The 18230-nt window shown below is 40.6% G+C and overlaps 2 protein-coding genes and 2 pseudogenes across 4 annotated transcripts; 3 read left to right on the forward strand and 1 right to left on the reverse strand.

Moving 5' to 3' along the window:
* Positions 1–4022: 4022 nt before the first annotated feature.
* LOC141632937 (6,7,8-trihydroxycoumarin synthase-like) lies at positions 4023–6121 on the forward strand (annotated as a pseudogene).
* Positions 6122–8940: 2819 nt separating this feature from the next.
* LOC141632941 (6,7,8-trihydroxycoumarin synthase-like) lies at positions 8941–10813 on the forward strand. Its single transcript, XM_074445442.1, has 3 exons — positions 8941–9518; positions 9713–10025; positions 10202–10813. Exons 1-3 carry the CDS (start codon positions 8941–8943, stop codon positions 10811–10813), a joined length of 1503 nt encoding a protein of 500 aa, XP_074301543.1.
* Positions 10814–11792: 979 nt separating this feature from the next.
* LOC141642150 (cytochrome P450 71A1-like) lies at positions 11793–13609 on the forward strand (annotated as a pseudogene).
* On the reverse strand, positions 13462–17879 carry LOC141642149 (target of rapamycin complex subunit LST8). 3 transcript variants are annotated; one of them, XM_074450847.1, is made up of 11 exons: positions 17645–17879; positions 16937–17038; positions 16730–16842; positions 16568–16637; positions 16302–16379; positions 15677–15793; positions 15481–15575; positions 15087–15169; positions 14931–14990; positions 14111–14230; positions 13462–13479 (listed from the first exon to the last, which is right to left on the reverse strand). In XM_074450847.1, the coding sequence occupies exons 1-10, from the start codon at positions 17750–17752 to the stop codon at positions 14112–14114; spliced, it is 945 nt and encodes a 314-aa protein (XP_074306948.1). In that variant the 5' UTR covers positions 17753–17879; the 3' UTR covers positions 13462–13479; position 14111. The 3 variants fall into 3 exon arrangements, with proteins under 3 accessions (XP_074306948.1, XP_074306947.1, XP_074306946.1); XM_074450846.1 differs by lacking the exon at positions 13462–13479 and adding an exon at positions 13593–13609; XM_074450845.1 differs by lacking the exon at positions 13462–13479 and having other exon boundaries at positions 13891–14230.
* Between the last annotated feature and the right edge of the window lie 351 nt (positions 17880–18230).

The following is an 18230-nucleotide window of genomic DNA, read 5'->3' on the forward strand; positions in this document are numbered from 1 at the left end:
CGATTAAGTCTCTCTCCGTGGCGAGGGTAACAATCTTTGGGGCATGCTTTATTAAGTTGGGTAAAGTCTACACACATTCTCCATGCCCCCGATGACTTCTTTACCATCACAACATTGGCTAACCACTCCGGGTAGGTGCAAGGCATAATAAAGCCCGCCGTAAGTAGCTTGTCTACCTCGGCTTTGATGGCCTCGTCTTTCTCGGCTGAGGAGTTCCTCATTCTTTGCTTGACAGGGCGAGCGGTGGGGAGTACGTTCAGCTTGTGAATAATCACCTCCCGGCTTACGCCCGGCATCTCGGCCGCTGAGTAGGCGAAGACGTCTTTGTTTTCCCTTAGCAGGTCCAGGAGTTTGGCTCTGAATTTTGGCTCCAGGTTGGTACCGACGGTTACGGTGCGGCCTGGGTCAATCTCCACCTCTTCGGTCTCTGCTCCTTCGACCATGCTAATGGTTCGGTCGTGCTCGGGCCTGGGAGTGTGCTGTATCTGGAAGGATATTAATTTTGAAGCGCCGGCTCTCACCCTCTCTAGATACCTTGTCGTCTTATAGTCCCGAGCCTTGTATTCTCCTTTGATCTGGTTGGTCAATGAGAGCGAATCTGTTTTACCACGACGTGTTACCCCCCGGCGGTTCTGGCTAGCCTGACTCCGGTTATCATTGCCTCGTACTTGCATTCGTTGTCCGAGGTCGAGGAGGTGAGCTCCAAGGCGTGCTCAAACACATCTCCGTTCGGGCTAATGATAACGACGCTGGCTTTCGAGCTATCCGTCGTGGAAGGGCCGTTAGTGTGTATCTCCCATACGCCGGGATCCTTCTCGTTCTTCGAGGTGAGTTTACGAGCCTCCCCCCGGTCCGAGACGTATATTAATGTCAAGGCCCGGACGGATATTACGGCTCGGGTTTCACTCAAAGTGACCCGGCCTATGAGGACGTCGTGGGCAGATGTGCCGTTGATGACTATAAAATCGGACATAACGTTCCCCCGGCTCAGTTCCCTCGCCGAACCTTACCGCGATCCCGACCGACCCTGGGGGTGCCAGGCCGACCCCGAAAAAGTCAGACGGGTTGGTGCGGGGTTCAAATCTTCGACTCTCGACCGAGGGCCGAGAAAGCATTCTCTGTACATAATGTTCGTGTAGGCGCCTGTGTCGATTAGGTACCTCTTCACCAAATGGTTGGCTATGTTCAGGTGGACTGTGAGTGGGTCGCTGTGAGGAGCAATGACTCCCTCGTAGTCCGCCTGTCCGACAGTCATATCGGGGATTTTGGGAGCGGGGGTGGCTGTGTTGGGCACAAAGTTGACGGCCTGACATGGCTCATTCAATTGCCGTTTGTGTCCATGGGCGGACCCATCGTTCCCGTTGCCCTCGATGATAGCATGGATTACTCCTATCCGTTCGAAGACGGATTTGCTGTTTGACCCGCCGGCATTCGGTTTCTGGCCTTTGGCAACATATTTGCCGAGGCTCCCTTTCCGGATCGCTCTTCAATGGCGTCCTTCGGATGTCGGCGATCGTTGGTTAAGTGTCCGGTGTGGCCGTGGTACTCACGATCGGCTCGTGTCACCGTCACTCCTCGGCCTAGGGGCCTTTCCCACTTCGGCCTTCGCTCTTGCTCGGGCGAACACCTCGGCGGCCGACACGACTAGGGGGTGTGATCGCGCATCGTTTTTTGTAGTACGCTCCCGAACTCCCCCTGCGCCCGTCGAGTCCTGTCTCCCGGCGAGTTGTCGACCGTGACCTATTATTGTCACGGCGTCTTTCATCGGGGTTGCCCTCCCGGCGCTCTTCTTTTTCGAGTGCTCGGCCTCGTTGGGGCCTAACCACGTCTTGTGATAGTCTTCTACTTTGATGGCCTGGTCGGTCATTCTCCTGGCGGCATCCAAGCCCAGGCCTCCGCACTTGATGAGCTCATTTTTCAAATCTCCCCTTGGGAGGCCCTTCATCAGCGCGAAGGCCGCCAGTTCGGGATTAATCTCTCGAATCTGTTGGACCTTTCCGTCGAACCTCTTCATGTAGCTTCGTAGAGACTCGCTCCCCCCCCTCTGTTTGATAGTTAGGAGGTCCGATGTCTCCACGGCCCTTCTCTTGTTGCAAGAGTCTTCGGGTTAAAAGGCATCCCTTAGGTCGGCGTAGTAGTACACCGAGCCGTCGGGAAGCCCCTTGTACCAACTTTGAGCCATCCCATGCAACGTTGTTGGGAAAACTCGGCACCACACTTCATCGGGCTGCTCCCATACTGACATGTGAGACTCGAAAGCCTCAGCGTGGTCGGCTGGATCGCCTTCCCCTTTGTATGATATGGGCGGAAACTTGAGCTTAGTTGGCACCTGGACTTCTAGGACGTAGGCGCCGAGGGGTCGTCGATCACATGCCGGGATGGCACGTGGCGATCGGCTCCTCGCATTCCTAACCCGACTCCTCTCCTCGTAGCGGGAGGGGCTCCTTCTTCGACTTGGACTTCTTCTCCAACTCTGCTGAGTCGGACTCCTCTGGCTCCTTTGGGGTATGCCTCGCTCGTGTTGCGGGGACGCTGTCCTCCCATGAGTACGGGAAGGACTTAGGTCTACCACGCCCACTTTGGGCTCCCCTGCGACTTTGCTTTGGTCGGCTTCTCCTAGCGCTCCGTTCAAATTTCTCGAGTCACATTTTGGGCCCCGGTCTTACGGGCGGTTTCCGCCGCTCTTGTCGGCGTGACAGTGTGAGCAGACGTATTACTAATTAGGTCCAGGACCATTTTCAGCTTTGCTATGTCAACCACGTGTCCCATGATGGTGACCTGGTTGGCTGGCAGCGGCGTGTCTGGTATTATCGGCATCCCGAACTCCGGTTGGATTACCCCGCCGGTGGAGGGCTGCACGACTCCAGAATTGTTGAAGGTATCATCTTGGTGGAACGCGGTTTCGTCGGTTACGACTGTGTCTTGTTGTTTCGACATCTCCTCAGCTTTTTGGGTGGGTTTTTGTTGTTTTTTTTTTTGTTTGGGAATGAATGTGACTAGCTTCTAGTGTCTTCCCCACAGACGGCGCCAATTGTTCCGGGCGTAATTCCAGAGCAAGTATAGTCACCACCCTTGGCTTGTTGAATGATGTCTTGAGTTGGATTCTCCTTTGGTCTTAATCGTTCCTCTCGGCCTCTCCTGCAACAATGAACGAACTGAGGGCTTGGCTTTGTGCCAAGCGTACTCACTCCGACGCCCAAGTCAGTAAACTTAAATGTAGAGTTGTGTGCTAACTGGCTAGGAATATATTGTAGAGAGATAAGGAAGATTATACCAGATGAATAGTGTATTTAGGTTAAGTTGTGTATTTCTGGATTGGATCCTTTCCTCAATGAAGGTTGAGGAGTATTTATAGACTTCACCTTTTGTCACGTAGTGGCCAAGTGGCCAAGTGGCTAGCAGGTGGAAAGACTGATCTACCCCTCGGCCGAGGGACCTATGGCAGGCCGGCGGGCCCTGTTGACTCACCGCCGAGGGGTCTTGGATATGAGTGCGCGGATATGTGTCCCGGCTGGCAGGTTGTCACGCCGGGACCCAGGTTGGCAGGCCGATGGGCGGCATCGGCTAGGTTGTCTAAGTCGTTGACTTGCTGTGGACATCTTTGACCTTGCTCAGTATGTTTGACTTGGTCAGCGGTGCAGAATATGCCCCATCAGTAATGAAAGAAGATTGTATTTGTTACCTTATTTAGCTAGATACTTTTTGGAGGGAAAACTAAGAGAATTTTTATTCTCTTAGTAATAGGGGGGATTTAGCTTAAGACGGAGACGGATAAAACGGGTTAAATATCACCTCACTTAAAGCTTATAATATAAGACAAATTTGTTACTTTTTCCTAAGCAATCTGCTTTTGTCTCGTCCATATTACTTACCCGTCTTAAGCTTAATAAAAATACACCGTCTTAAATACAGTAAGAATTTGCGATATAATACATATACATATGAGCATCAAACAACTTCTCCAAAGAATGGCCATGGTCTAGAAACAAGAAGTAATTATTGAAACTTCAAACTTACAAAACATGTTTACATTGATCTTTCTAATTGTATTTCCTCCTCTTTTTTTTCTACTGCTACTTCACAAGATAAAGAAGTTAAACGGAAAACACAACCCACCATTGCGTCCACCTCCGGGCCCTAAGGGACTTCCTTTTATTGGAAACTTACACCAATACGATTTCTCGACTCCTCATGAATACTTTGCCAAACTAGGCAACGTCTATGGTCCAGTTGTCGGTCTGACACTTGGACAGGTACCCGTTGTGGTGGTTCAATCAGCAGAGATGGCCAAAGAGGTCATGAAAACCCAAGACCTTAACTTTTGTAGTAGGCCTACATTAGTTGGGATGCATAGGCTAAGTTACAATGGTTTAGACATAGCTTTTGCTCCATATGGTGAGTATTTTAGAGAGGTTAGGAAGCTTTGTGTTGTGCATCTTTTGAGCTCTAAAAGAGTCGAGTCTTTCGCTCCAATTCGTCGAGAGGAAGTCTCGAGATTAATCGATAAGATTTCTTTGCTCTCTTCTACTTCTCAAGTGGTTAATGTGGGTGAATTGTTGATGGGTTTTGCGAGTTCTAATATATGTAGGATTGCTTTTGGCAAGAGGTACGTTCCCTTCGACGATATCACCACATTATCTTAAAAACTAGATCTTGAAATGACCTTATGATTTAATCAGATGTAAATAAATGATTGAGACAAAAGTACTAAAATTGCAATGATATGCATATTATTGTTACTTCGATTAAAAATTCTAGAAACAGCTTAATACTTGTATAGTTGTATGTCATTCACTTTATTCCATTTTATTCGGAACCAAAGATTTGCCCGACTCGTTTAGTCTTGCTGTTTGTCTCTGCTGGCTTTGTGCCTTGATTCTTTAGTCGCCACTTCGAACGATTATGCGATGGTTATTGGGTTAGGATCTGTCTTGGGTCTTATAAGGTCATTCTGTATTAGGTCTTAGAGACTATTATATAAACTCTTTAAGCCTCTCCCTAGCAGTCATACTTATCCTACCGTTGAATCTGTAATATGAAAACTCTCTCCCTTCTGCCCTGTGGTCAACTTTTCATTGACCAACGCGGCCCAGTTAAAGTCGCTTGCCATTTTATGGTTTTCGCAGGTACGAAGAAGATGAAGGGCCAAGGAGCAAATTTCACGCCCTTTTAAATGAAGTGCAAGCTTTATTTGTAGGGTTCTTCTATGCAGATTATTTTCCTTATCTCGGCTGGCTTGATAAGCTAACAGGACAATTTTCAAGACTCGAAAGGGTGTTCAAAAACATGGACAACTTTTACGATGAACTCATTAGAGATCACCTTGATCCAAATAGGCCTAAGGCTGAGCAAGAAGATATCATCGATGTGTTGCTCAAAAATTCTTTTGCATTTAAGCTTAATATGGATCACATCAAAGCAATCTTAATGGTACGGTAATATATACTACTCCTTCCATCCTAATCTACCTTTGATTAAAATACTCCTCACAAAGAATATATCTTTGCAGATCATCTTTGTAGCGGGAACAGATACCAGTACAACTATGATAGAATGGGCAATGACAGAGCTAGTAAAGAATCCATTCTCTCTAAAAAAGGTGCAAGAGGAGCTACGAAATGTCGCGCAAAACAAGGGTTGTATCACCGAGGAAGACCTCCCAAAGCTCGAATACTTTAAGGCAGTTATAAAAGAAACATTCAGGTTGCATCCTGCTAGTCCATTGCTTGTCGTACGTGAAACCATCCAAAAAGCAACATTAGACGGGTATGACATTAAACCTAAAACACTAGTCCATGTGAACGTATGGGCAATCGGAAGAGACCCCGAGTTGTGGGAGGATCCGGAGATGTTCAAGCCGGAAAGGTTTATGGGAAGCTCAATCGATTTTAGAGGACAAGACTTTGAGCTAGCTCCGTTTGGAGCAGGGTGAAGAATATGCCCCGGCTTGGCTCTTGGTGTTGCTAACTTGGAGCTTGCACTTGCCAATTTGCTGTACTCTTTTGATTGGGAATTGCCCTTTGGTTTAAGGACGGAAGACATTGATACCAAAGTTCTTCCTGGTATTACTATGCATAAGAAAAATCCGCTTTGCCTTGTAGCAAAGAAATTCACTGCTTAATAACTACTTACTATGTTGTAGACCGGAAACGTTTGTTTATTTTTGATTAAAATGCTACAAAATGATCTATTGTACTGATTAAAGTTCTTAAGAAAATTCAGTTCCTTGATCAACCAAACGATTCTCTAGTTTTTCAGGTCTCCATCTTGCTCTCCATCTCTCTTTACCTATATATTTATGGAGTTTTTGCTTAAATGGGGTTTAAACCCAAACTATTTACCAAAATGGTGTTGCTTTGAAACTATTTACCAAAAATGGGTCCACGTCATCATTTTTTTTTTTTTTTTTTTTTTTTTTTTTTTTTTTTTAATATGAGATAAGTTCTCGCTGTCCAGGACAGCGACTACCCTTTAATGCTTATCTCCTATTTCTCTACTTTTCCTCTGCAATTTTATCCGTCAATTAATGTGCTCTACAAACTCTAAAATTTGGGTGTTTACTTTTGTTCCTCCGTAATTACCTTATACAAAATGACGCAATACTCTAAATGCAATTCTCTGCAAAACACACCGTCATCTCAACTCTCGTTCAATACTAAGTTGCTACAATTTTACATAATTTCTCATTTTGTTTATATCTTGCCAATACACTTAGCTACAAGCCTACAATGCACACAAAACATAAATACAACATATGTTTCTCAACAAAAAACATTCCTTCTTCATTAATCATTCAAAATATGGTCATATACCATAAAATCAACGTGTTAATGTACAGTCAGGGGAGCATCCTATATGCTCTGTTTTCCTCCGTTACGGCAAGTTTTCGCCCTCGCCGTGTGTGTCTTATGAAACGATATAGATTCCTATACTTGTAAAACTAGTTAATTTGATGAAGCGTGGCACAATGGTACCGATTTTGGGCAGTTTCATTACCGTCGCGACGACGATGCAGTATATGCTTGCTCTTTTTTCATGGGTGTATCATGATCGTACGGTGTGCTTAGTCGTGACGTAAATAGTGATTTGTCGTTATTCATGGCTTAACCATAATATCATAGTTATGTTGGTGGTGGGCTTTGGTAGCTTGTTGTTGTTGGTTGTGCGTAGGTGTTGCAATAGTTTCAGAACAGGGGAACTCGACGGTAGTCGCTGTCCTGGACAGCGAGAACTTATCTCAGGTTAAAAAAAAAAGGAAAATCATCAAATGATGACGTGGACCCATTTTTGGTAAATAGTTTAAAAGTAACACCATTTTGGTAAATAGTTTGGATTTAAACACCATTTAAGCAAAAACTTCTATATTTATTCCATTTAGTTTATATTGTCCTACTTCAGAGAGACAGTTTCTCAATAACGTTATTGAGAGACCTCTCACATGATGGGGTGAGGGACCCAATAAATTTCTTTTTTTCTCTATTATGTTTCCCACTAAATTAGTGGGAGAGTCTTATAAGAGACCTATTAAAAGCTAATAAAATAGCAAAGAATGAATAATTTTTTAGTTTAAATACTCACTAAATTTAGTAAGCGGGTAATAATTTATGATAAATTTTAAGGGAGCGAGGAAGGGATAATAAAATTGGGATGGAGGGAGTAACATCAACAACAATTTTGCTTCTCCACCATCATTTAGAGAGGAGTTAATATAACAATTGCACCACTCTCATTAAATTTTAATTCACATATAGTTTTTTCGATTTTTTTTGTTTAAAACGATAAACTGTCAAAAATAAAACAAAATTACATAAGGTTTGATTAAATACTAACTAGTTACAATACAAAGAACGAGACATTAGAAGTCCCTAAATTAGTAGTTATCCAACTAACCGAGCTAAACCGTGGCGGAGCATGCATGCTAATTTCTTTTTTTGAGAAAAGATCATTATCATTAATAAAAAGTCATACGACATCTACAACATATGCCAAACTCAATCGGATACAAATCGATTACAACCATAGGAAATAAATTCTTGTTCAAAGAATGAAACACTGCAACAGAGTCTCTATCATCGATTCGCCGCAAAGGGCTTTCATCCATAAGAGGGTCTCCGAATCTTCCTTGACGAGTATCCATTTCTTCTGACGTGATTGATTGTAGCAATGAATCGGGCAAAATATGTCGCCTAAGCTCACTCATTCGAAAGGATGAGATATGTTGGTCCTACCCTAAAACATATCTCATCCATAAATTAGTCTGCAAAACTAGAGGAGTGTGATGCAGACTAATTTATGGAAATAAGAAGGGCTCCGTTCATGTGAAGAACACAACCCGCACCGCGAGCACGTATGGTTCTGCCATGTGAAACACACGAGCATGCCTAAGCTCTCGTTTTGTCTTTCCACCATATTGTCCATAATCCAGAGTTATGTTATTGTCGGAATTTCAGTTCCGTACAAAATAATTGTGACCGATAGCTTGTCGGGATCGTAAATTCAATTAAGTTTAGTAATAGAAAAATAATTTGAAGTTTATGAATCGATCGAAAATTCGATAGGTACTATCAATTGGATCCAATTATTAAGGCGGTGGCTTCAACTTACATCACTTATTCGAAAGGATGAGATATGTTGGTCCTACCCTAGAAAATATAAACCTAGTTTTCTTAACTTATCAAACAAAAAAAAAAAATTAAGGCGCTAACTCATTTTCCTATTATTAATAAGAGAGGAGAAAGAAATAGTTAAGGGTCAAAATTAGAAAATTATATAAAATTTGGGCGATATTAGTAAAACTTGGGCTATCCGGTACTACATTTTGTTATCGACCGCCCAAGAGGCCAAGACTCCATAGATAATTTGTAGGCCTATATATACAAATGTTACATCTTCTACATGATCACCACAAATATAACGATTGAACTACAAGAATATAAAACAATGTTGATATTGCTCTTTATAATTGTATCCCCTCTTATTTTTCTTCTACTACTTGGTAAGCTTAAGCTAAACCGAGAACAAGAACCACCATTGCGCTTACCTCCTGGCCCTAAGGGACTTCCCTTTATTGGAAACTTGCACCAATACGACATCACGAGTCCCCATGAATACTTTGCCAAATTAGGCAAGGTTTATGGTCCAGTTGTTGGTCTGACATTTGGACAGGTACCCGTTGTCGTAGTTCAATCAGCAGAGATGGCCAAAGAGGTCTTGAAAACCCAAGACCTTAACTTTTGTAGTAGGCCTACATTAATTGGGATGCATAGACTAAGTTACAATGGTTTAGACATAGCTTTTACTCCATATGGTGAGTATTTTAGAGAGGTTAAGAAGCTTTGTATTGTTCATTTCTTTAGCTCTAAGAGAGTTGGGTCTTATGCTCCAATTCGTCATGAGGAAGTCTCGAGGCTAATCGATAAGATTTCGTTGCTCTCTTCTACTTCTCAAGTGGTTAACTTGGGTGAATTGTTAATGAGTTACGCGAGTTCTAATATATGCAGGATCGCTTTTGGAAAAAGGTACGTTTTTTTTATGACAACATTAATAATCAAATCTTAAAACGATACTGAGTTTTAGTATCACCATAATAATCACGTGGATTATTTATAATATAATCATATGGAATGAATTGATAAAATACTTCAATATTGGAAGTTAGTCTGAAACCGAGATTTAGTAAACAATCCCTTGTCGTCGTGAATGGTTTTGGTAGGTACGAAGAAGATCAAGGGCCAAGGAGCAAGTTTCATAGCCTTTTACATGAGGTGCAAGCTCTATTTGTAGGGTTCTTCTATGCAGATTATTCTCCTTATCTCGGCTGGCTTGATAAGCTAACAGGACAATCTTCGAGACTCGAAAGGCTGTTCAAAAACATGGATAAGTTCTACGATGAACTCATTAGAGATCACCTTGATCCAAATAGGCATAAGGCAGAAGACGATATCATTGACGTGTTACTCAAACTCAAGACAAAAAGTTCTTTTTCTTTTGAGCTTACGTTCGATCATATCAAAGCAATCTTAATGGTAATCGACTATTCTCCGTACTAATTAATTAGATTCTAGGTAAGTCTGACTCATAATGTATGAAGTTTGAGGTGAGTCTGAGATGAGTTTGGGCAATATAAAAATAATAAAAGTTAGTGAAAAGCTGATGTGGCAGAGTCACTTTGGGTTGTCTCTGATCAAACATATCTTTGCAGAACATATTTGTAGCAGGAACAGATACGAGTACCGCCATGGCAGTGTGGGCAATGATGGAGCTAGTAAAGAATCCGAAGTCTCTAAAAAAGGTACAAGAGGAGATTCGCAATGTAGCGCAAAATAAGGGTTGTATCGGTGAGGACGACCTCCAAAAGCTGGAATACTTCAAGGCAGTAGTAAAGGAAACATTCAGGTTGCATCCTGCTGCTCCATTGCTAGTCATACGAGAATCGATTAGGAAAACCACACTAAACGGGTATGACATTAAACCTAAAACACTAGTCCATGTGAATGTATGGGCAATTGGAAGAGACCCAGAGTTATGGGAGGATCCGGAAGAGTTCAAGCCGGAAAGGTTTATTGGAAGCTCAATCGATTTTAGAGGACAAGATTTCGAGCTAGCTTCGTTTGGAGCAGGACGAAGAATATGCCCTGGTATGGGTATTGGTCTTGCTTACTTGGAGCTTGCACTTGCCAATTTGTTGTACTCTTTCAATTGGGAATTGCCTGCCGGATTAAGGACGGAAGACATCGATACCAAAGTTCTTCATGGCATTACTATGCATAAGAAAAATCCACTTCTCCTTGTAGCAAAGAAATTCCCTTCTTAATAAGTACGCACACACATTCCTACTTATTTATTTACTTTTGATTAAAATACATCTCACAAAATAAAAAGAAAGGTAAACAAATGCCTAGGACAGGACACAGTGATTAAGTCCATAATCATCTTTCATTCAAACGGTAGGTTTTTTTTACGGCTTTGCTTTTACCTTGGTGTAGTGTACTTCTTCTAGCACCGATGTTTTGGTAGCTCGTACTTCCTTGGCTTTAGCCTACATAAGTTTGCTTATCGAAGAAAAATAATGTAATGTTTCGTAAATATTAATGCATGCAAATAAGATGTGTTATCATTGGTAACAAATCGAGTGTTATCCTAAAACGGTTATTGTCTTGTAAAGCTGCCTTATACAAAAATCGTGTAAAACAAATCAGTTAATACCTTACATATCCAAATTAACACCTATATATATATATATATGTATATATTTGCTCTCTTCAATTTTACAAATTTAAACATGAAAAACGATCTCTAAAATGCTAGGCATGGTTTCGACTTAGGATGAACTGTATGGGTGTCCCGGGACCGGACAACTCGTCCAAGTGTTGATTACAAAGCATAGTGAATATTCCAAGATAATCACCACCGATTTCTACGAATATTGCTCAAAAACTTCTTTTGTTCTCATCGAAAGCGACTGACTACAAGTTATCACGAACCTTGAGGAAAGATGCAAATTTGAAACGTCCTTGTTATTTAGTGCTAATAAATGGGTTATCTTTGTATATAAAGAGCTCGTCTCACATTCTCACAATATGAGACTGTTTTACAAAAGAATTACTTGTAATTAATTGAATTGGAAATTGGTACCGTGCATGTGAAGAAGACAACCCGCACCGCGAGCACGTATGAATCACAAGAAATCGCGATGGTTCTGCCATGTGAATCACACGAGCATGCCTAAGCTCTCGTTTTGCCTATTTATACAAATATTGCATCTTTTACAAAATAATTGCAACTACATACATGCAATTATTCAAAACATGTTAATATTTCTCTTTCTAATTGTATCTTCTCCTCTCATTTTTCTTCTACTACTCCGTAAGCTTAAGCTAAACCGAAAACAAGAACCATCATTGCGCTTACCTCCTGGCCCTAAGGGGCTTCCCTTTATTGGAAACTTGCACCAATACGACATCGCGGCTCCCCATGAATACTTGCCAAATTAGGCAAGGTTTATGGCCCAGTCGTTGGTCTGACACTTGGACAGGTACCCGTTGTCGTGGTTCAATCAGCTGAGATGGCTAAAGAGGTCATGAAAACCCAAGACCTTAACTTTTGTAGTAGGCCTAAATTAGTTGGGATGCATAGGCTAAGTTACAATGGTTTAGACATAGCTTTTACTCCATATGGTGAGTATTTTAGAGAGGTTAAGAAGCTTTCTGTTGTTCATCTCTTGAGCTCTAAGAGAGTTGAGTCTTTTGCCCCTATTCGTCGAGAGGAAGTCTCGAGGTTAATCGATAAGGTTTCGTTGCTCTCTTCTACTTCTCAAGTGGTTAACTTGGGTGAATTGTTAATGACTTATGCGAGTTCTAATATATGCAGAATTGCTTTTGGAAAGAGGTATGTTCCTTTCCTCGTTTATAGCATAACCCTGGTACTGAGTTTCAGTATCACCATAATAACTGAGATTTAATAAACGATCCCTTATCGTGAATGGTTTTCATAGGTACGAAGAGGATGAAGGGCCAAAGAGCAAATTCCAGGGTCTTATACCTGAGGTGCAAGCTCTACTTGTAGGCTTCTTCTATGCTGATTATTTCCCTTACCTTGGCTGGCTCGATAAGCTAACAGGACAATTTTCGAGACTTAAAAGGGTGTTCAAAAAAATGGACAACTTTTACGATGAACTCATTACCGATCACCTTGATCCAAATAGGCCTAAGACTGAGCAAGAGGATTTCATAGATGTCTTACTCCAACTCAAGAAGCAACGTTCGTTTGCTTTTGAGCTTACTTTCAATCATATCAAAGCAATCTTAATGGTAATCGACTAAACTCCGTACTAACTAGACGACTTTCATAAATTAACAAATGAAAAAAGTACGAGAGTTTAACGTCTTGAATAGAAATATTAGTATGTATGTGTTTCGGGTTTACTCTGATCAAACATATCTTTGCAGAACATATTTGTAGCGGGAACAGATACGAGTACAGCCATGGTGGAGTGAGCAATGATAGAGCTAGTAAAAAACCCAGAGTCTCTAAAAAGGGTACAAGAAGAGATCCGAAATGTAGCACAAAATAAGGGTTGTGTTAGCGACGAAGACCTCCAAAAGCTTGAATACTTCAAGGCGGTTATAAAGGAAACATTCAGGTTACATCCTGCTACTCCATTGCTAGTCATACGAGAAACAATTCGAAAAACCACACTAAACGGGTATGACATTAAACCTAAAACACTAGTCCATGTGAACGTATGGGCAATCGGAAGGGACCCCGAGTTATGGGAGGATCCGGAAATGTTCAAGCCCGAAAGGTTTATGGGAAGCTCAATCGATTTTAGAGGACAAGACTTTGAGCTAGCTTCGTTCGGAGCAGGGCGAAGAATATGCCCTGGTTTGGCTCTCGGTGTTGCTAACTTGGAGCTTGCACTTGCCAATTTGTTGTGCTCCTTTGATTGGGAATTGCCCTTTGGTTTAAGGAAGGAAGACACTGATACCAAAGTTCTTCCTGGTATTACTATACACCCGAAAAATCCACTTCCCCTTGTAGCAAAGAAATTCCCTTCTTAATAAGTACTCACTCGGTCCTAATCATTTGTTTACTTTTGAGTAAAATACATCTCACAACAGAAAAAAATAAAAAAAATAAAAAAATAAAAAAGGTAAACAATTGACTAGGACACAGTTGACATGTTTTCCACGGTTGTGTTTCTTTGAAACGGTAGCTAGGGTTTTTCATGCCTTTGCGTTTTACCTTGGTGTACTGTACTTCTAGACGATGTCTAGGTAGCTCGTCCCTCCATGGCAATAGCCTTAATAAATTCACTTGTCAAAAAAAAATAATGCCACTTTTTCATGAATATTAATGCATGCAAATCAGATGTTTGGTTTGATGTCGAAATTAAAGAACATGAATGTCTTATCATTGGTAACAAATTGAGTATCATCCTAAATCTGTACCAGGTACCCAATATGTCGGCACAACTAGGAATGTCTATAGTGAAACTATGTACAAAGTCGGTTCAAATGGGTTAGACGATTTCGTGATCAACTTAAAAAAAACACCAGCGAAAGAGAAAAAAAAAAGGAGTCAATGAAGTTGAGAGAGATCAAGAACATACTTCAAAGTTCAGCCCCATCATTTAGAGCACAGCAAACTACAGCTTTGTGATGACCTGAATAGGTCTGGATGACTTCACCACTTGACACAGACCATAGTTTTGCCGTGTTGTCGGACGAAGCTAGCATGATCAATGAGACACGAGACAGAGAGAGACATGAGTATCACAGAAATACCACAATTAATGAGAAAACGGTTATAGCAAGCTTCAATGGCTTCCCACATGGTGATAATGCCACGTCAACATCTTCGCTCAGAATATGGCCCCTAACTAACAGAAGCAAGCAATGCGAAGCATTCGCCTCATTGTGACGACTAGACCTTTAAAATGAGTCATTTGGGCAGGGTATGGGCTAAGTAGTTAAAATCAAATCATTCGGGTATATTACATAATACATATCAGATCGGATTGATTCTGGTTTTGTTTCTGTTTGGGTGCTATTGTCGTGTCATTTTAAGTACGACTGAGTTTGGTATGGTCGTTTCAGGTAGTTTTTTTGGTGTAAACCATCCGGTTTAATCCGAATTCGAGCCGGATAGGGCCACTAGGGCGGTAAAGCTCTCCCTCGTGAGTTTTAACACTGCTGCGTTCCCAGGACTCGAACACGAGACCTCTGGTTAGGCTAGAACAACCCTTTGCCAGTTGATCATTTCAGGTAGTTTTAACAAGGGTTTTGTCATTTTTCACTTGTTATAGAGAAAAGGTAATTATAATTTCTGACGGTTCTAATTGAGACACCACCGAGGTGCCGCCTGTGAGATAGGTAACTAGTTGACGCAGGTAATCCACGAATTTTAATTCCGAGAATATGAAGAGTTACCTGTAATGAGGTAAGCACCATCAACAGAAAAAACACAGTCCCATACCCACCGGTCATGTCCTGCAAAATGTTCACAACAAGAAGTAAAAATATATAGATTTGTGGCTACATACGGAGTATAAGATTAAGCAAGTAGTCTACGGGTCTTCAAAGTACCAGATAAAGTTTTCTCCAACGAGAATCGATTGTCTACATTCCATATCTTGACTGTATGGTCAGACGATGCAGTGGCCAAGTATCTGAAAAATCCAACTTTGTATTATGACAGACCGTACAAACAAGGTTTATCATAGTAACACAGAAGATGGTGATCGGTCTCTATTCTGGCTGACAGGTCGGCGAAAAGACTAGATAAGAAAGAAGCACTAAACAAGGGGAAAAAAAAGTATCACATTCTGGGGGACAAGTAAAAAAATCAGTCAAATTAACACTTTGTTAAGGTAGGTATACTCTTCAATCACAACTTTATGTGAAAAAGGCAACTGGAAAGCGAATCCCGGGTGTGATTTGAAAATTAAACTATAGAATTGCAAGGAGAGAAAACGCAAACCTGTGGGGTTCAGAATACTCGGGAGAAAGGAGACATTTGAGAATGTATCCTTTGTGTGCTTGAAGCCGATGAAGAGGCTCAAAATTAGTCAGAGTCTACAGAAGAAGGAAAAAAAAAGGGAAACAAGTTTATAATCGAGTCACCTGTGGAATTCTATAGTTAATACCATGAATGTTAATAAATACTTGTATTATACCTGAGTTCCACGTAATAATCGCCAAACATAACAGGTTCCATTGTTGTTTGCAGCAACTACCATGGCACCATCCCACATCACTGTCAAAGATCTGATAGCCGTATCCACCTCTGGTACCTAAATTCACATCTAGAGAGTTCGATTTATCATCGCTTTAAGTTTTGAATTTTTAGAGAGGAACTCAGGTTAGACGGTAAAGGTAGAGTATAAGCAACAGTAGAGGACAGGGCATTTCTGTGTAAATTAAAGATCAATTTCCTGTCAGAAAAAATGAGTTACTAACAACAGAGAAAAAAATAAATTTGGTCAAAAAACGTTTCCCGAGTCAATTCAAAGAAGTAAGGCTTTGTTTTCAAATAATTTTTGCCAAACAACTCTTTTTTACGGAAACTTTCTGAACTTTTCCGAGCTTTCTGAACTTTCTGAACTTCGGTTAACTTATTTTTGTTGAGCTTCTTTAAGCCTTTCCTACCCAGTAAGTTCAGAATTTATGAAAGCATAAGCTAAATCAAATGCAAAAGAATAAGCTTTATCATTTCCCGTCCACAAAGTCTTACGACTCTCGTAGTCTTAATAACAAAAAAAATAGCAGACAAAAAATGAGAAATTAGAATTGATGTAATACCAATTCGCAGCTGCATGAATTTGCAGTCAAATCCCACACACGGATATTTCCATTCTGATCCCCTGAAATTAATTCAGTCTGCAGAGCCACATATATTTGTAAGAATATCAATTTTTGATCCGAAACAACCAACATTGCAAAAAAAAAAAAATAATTTAAAAAAATGAAGCTAAACTGATAGAAAGTCTAGAAGGCTTCATTGCAACAGTGTTGAACTACTGGAAGTATCACACGAAACAGATGACGCCAGTCGCCAAATAACAAACCTGATTCGGATGAAGAACAACAGTGTTCACTGCAGCACGACTTTCATATTCCCTTTGCAAACCCGGAGCTCTGAAATAAAAATTAAACACACACACTTTCTATCACAAGATTCACAACTATAAATCACCAATGAAACAAAGGCAATAACTTCACTGCGCTACCTTAAATCCCATATCTTAACTGTACCATCTTCGGAACCAGAATACATCCAATTCCCATCATCCGAGAACCCAACTGCCATAACATTATTTGTATGCGAATCATAACTCGTCAACTGTCACATTAGCAACAAAGTTAAATTCTTGAACATCATGCAGAACTTATAAAGCACCTCACAAACATTAACCTTAACATTAAACTGTGTGTACCGGTTGAGGATTGTTCGAATTAATATCAAATATACGAATGTGCTTACTCCCAGCTACTGCCAGAAACCGCTTATCCGGGGTTATTTCAAGCCGATTTACGTGCTGTTACAACAGAAGATCACAACATTGCAACAATTCAATACCACAAAATGCTTAAAGAATATAATAAACAACCGAATTTCGATACCACATTGATAAATAAATAAATCTAATCAAAAAATAACATAACCCAATAAAATTAGCAGATTAATTTACAACATCAATTGATCAATTTATACTGCATTGCAACAATTCAATACCAGAAAATGCTTAAGAAAATAAAATGCAACCAAATTTTGATACCATATTGATAAATAAATCAATCTAAACAAAAACTAACATAACCCAATAAAATTAGCAGATTAATTTACAACATCAATTATTCAATTTACACTGCATTGCAAGTTGCAACAATTCAATACCAAAATGCTTAAGATCACAACTTTGCAACAACTACGATTCCGCCAATTCTTGTTTAAGACCGTCTTAACTTAAGACAGCTCCCACACCCGATTACAACAGACGTGGAAATAAGAGGAGATTGTGAGAAGTCTGAAATTAAGACGGTATTAAGTAAGACCAATTACGAATCAATTAAAATTAGCAGATTAATTTACACAAAAATCAATAAATTGATAGTGCATTATAAAGGAAGAATTAAGGAATTACAGAATCTGGGTATTGAATATTTCGACAACATCTACCAGTTTGAGCTTCCCAAAATCGAATAGTATGATCATAACTAGCAGTTGCAAGAATTACTGAAGGTTGACTCATAATTTTAATTGTGTATTTTGGCTTATTAATTAAGCATTTTGGGAAGGAAAAACCCTAATTTACTAAATTAATCGAATTGGGTTTGGTGAAATAAGACATTTGAATGAAAGAAACGATCTTTGATCCTATTGAGTTGGTTGGTAATTAGGTGAGTTGGTTGGTAATTAGGGTTTTAAAGGGGTTTTGATGAATACTAGTCAAATCAATGAACAAATGTGGAAGTGATACATTCGGGTGTAATCGAGTTGATCTGGACGAGCTCGGGTAGGCTCGAGATTGCTACGTAAATTTGAGCTTGTGCGTGGGATCGGTTATGAGCTCGTTAAGCCCGAAAATATGAAGCTCACCTGAATCAAACTTAGTTTGTCATTATACGTATTATTTTTCTTCTCACTTTTTAAGTCTAACCAAAAATAAATAATTATGAAAATGTGTATTTTAATGAAATTTTTACCACAAAATTAATAATTCCATTTAT

This window comes from Silene latifolia, chromosome 2 (assembly GCF_048544455.1).
Source record: "Silene latifolia isolate original U9 population chromosome 2, ASM4854445v1, whole genome shotgun sequence".
Lineage (NCBI taxonomy): Eukaryota > Viridiplantae > Streptophyta > Magnoliopsida > Caryophyllales > Caryophyllaceae > Silene > Silene latifolia.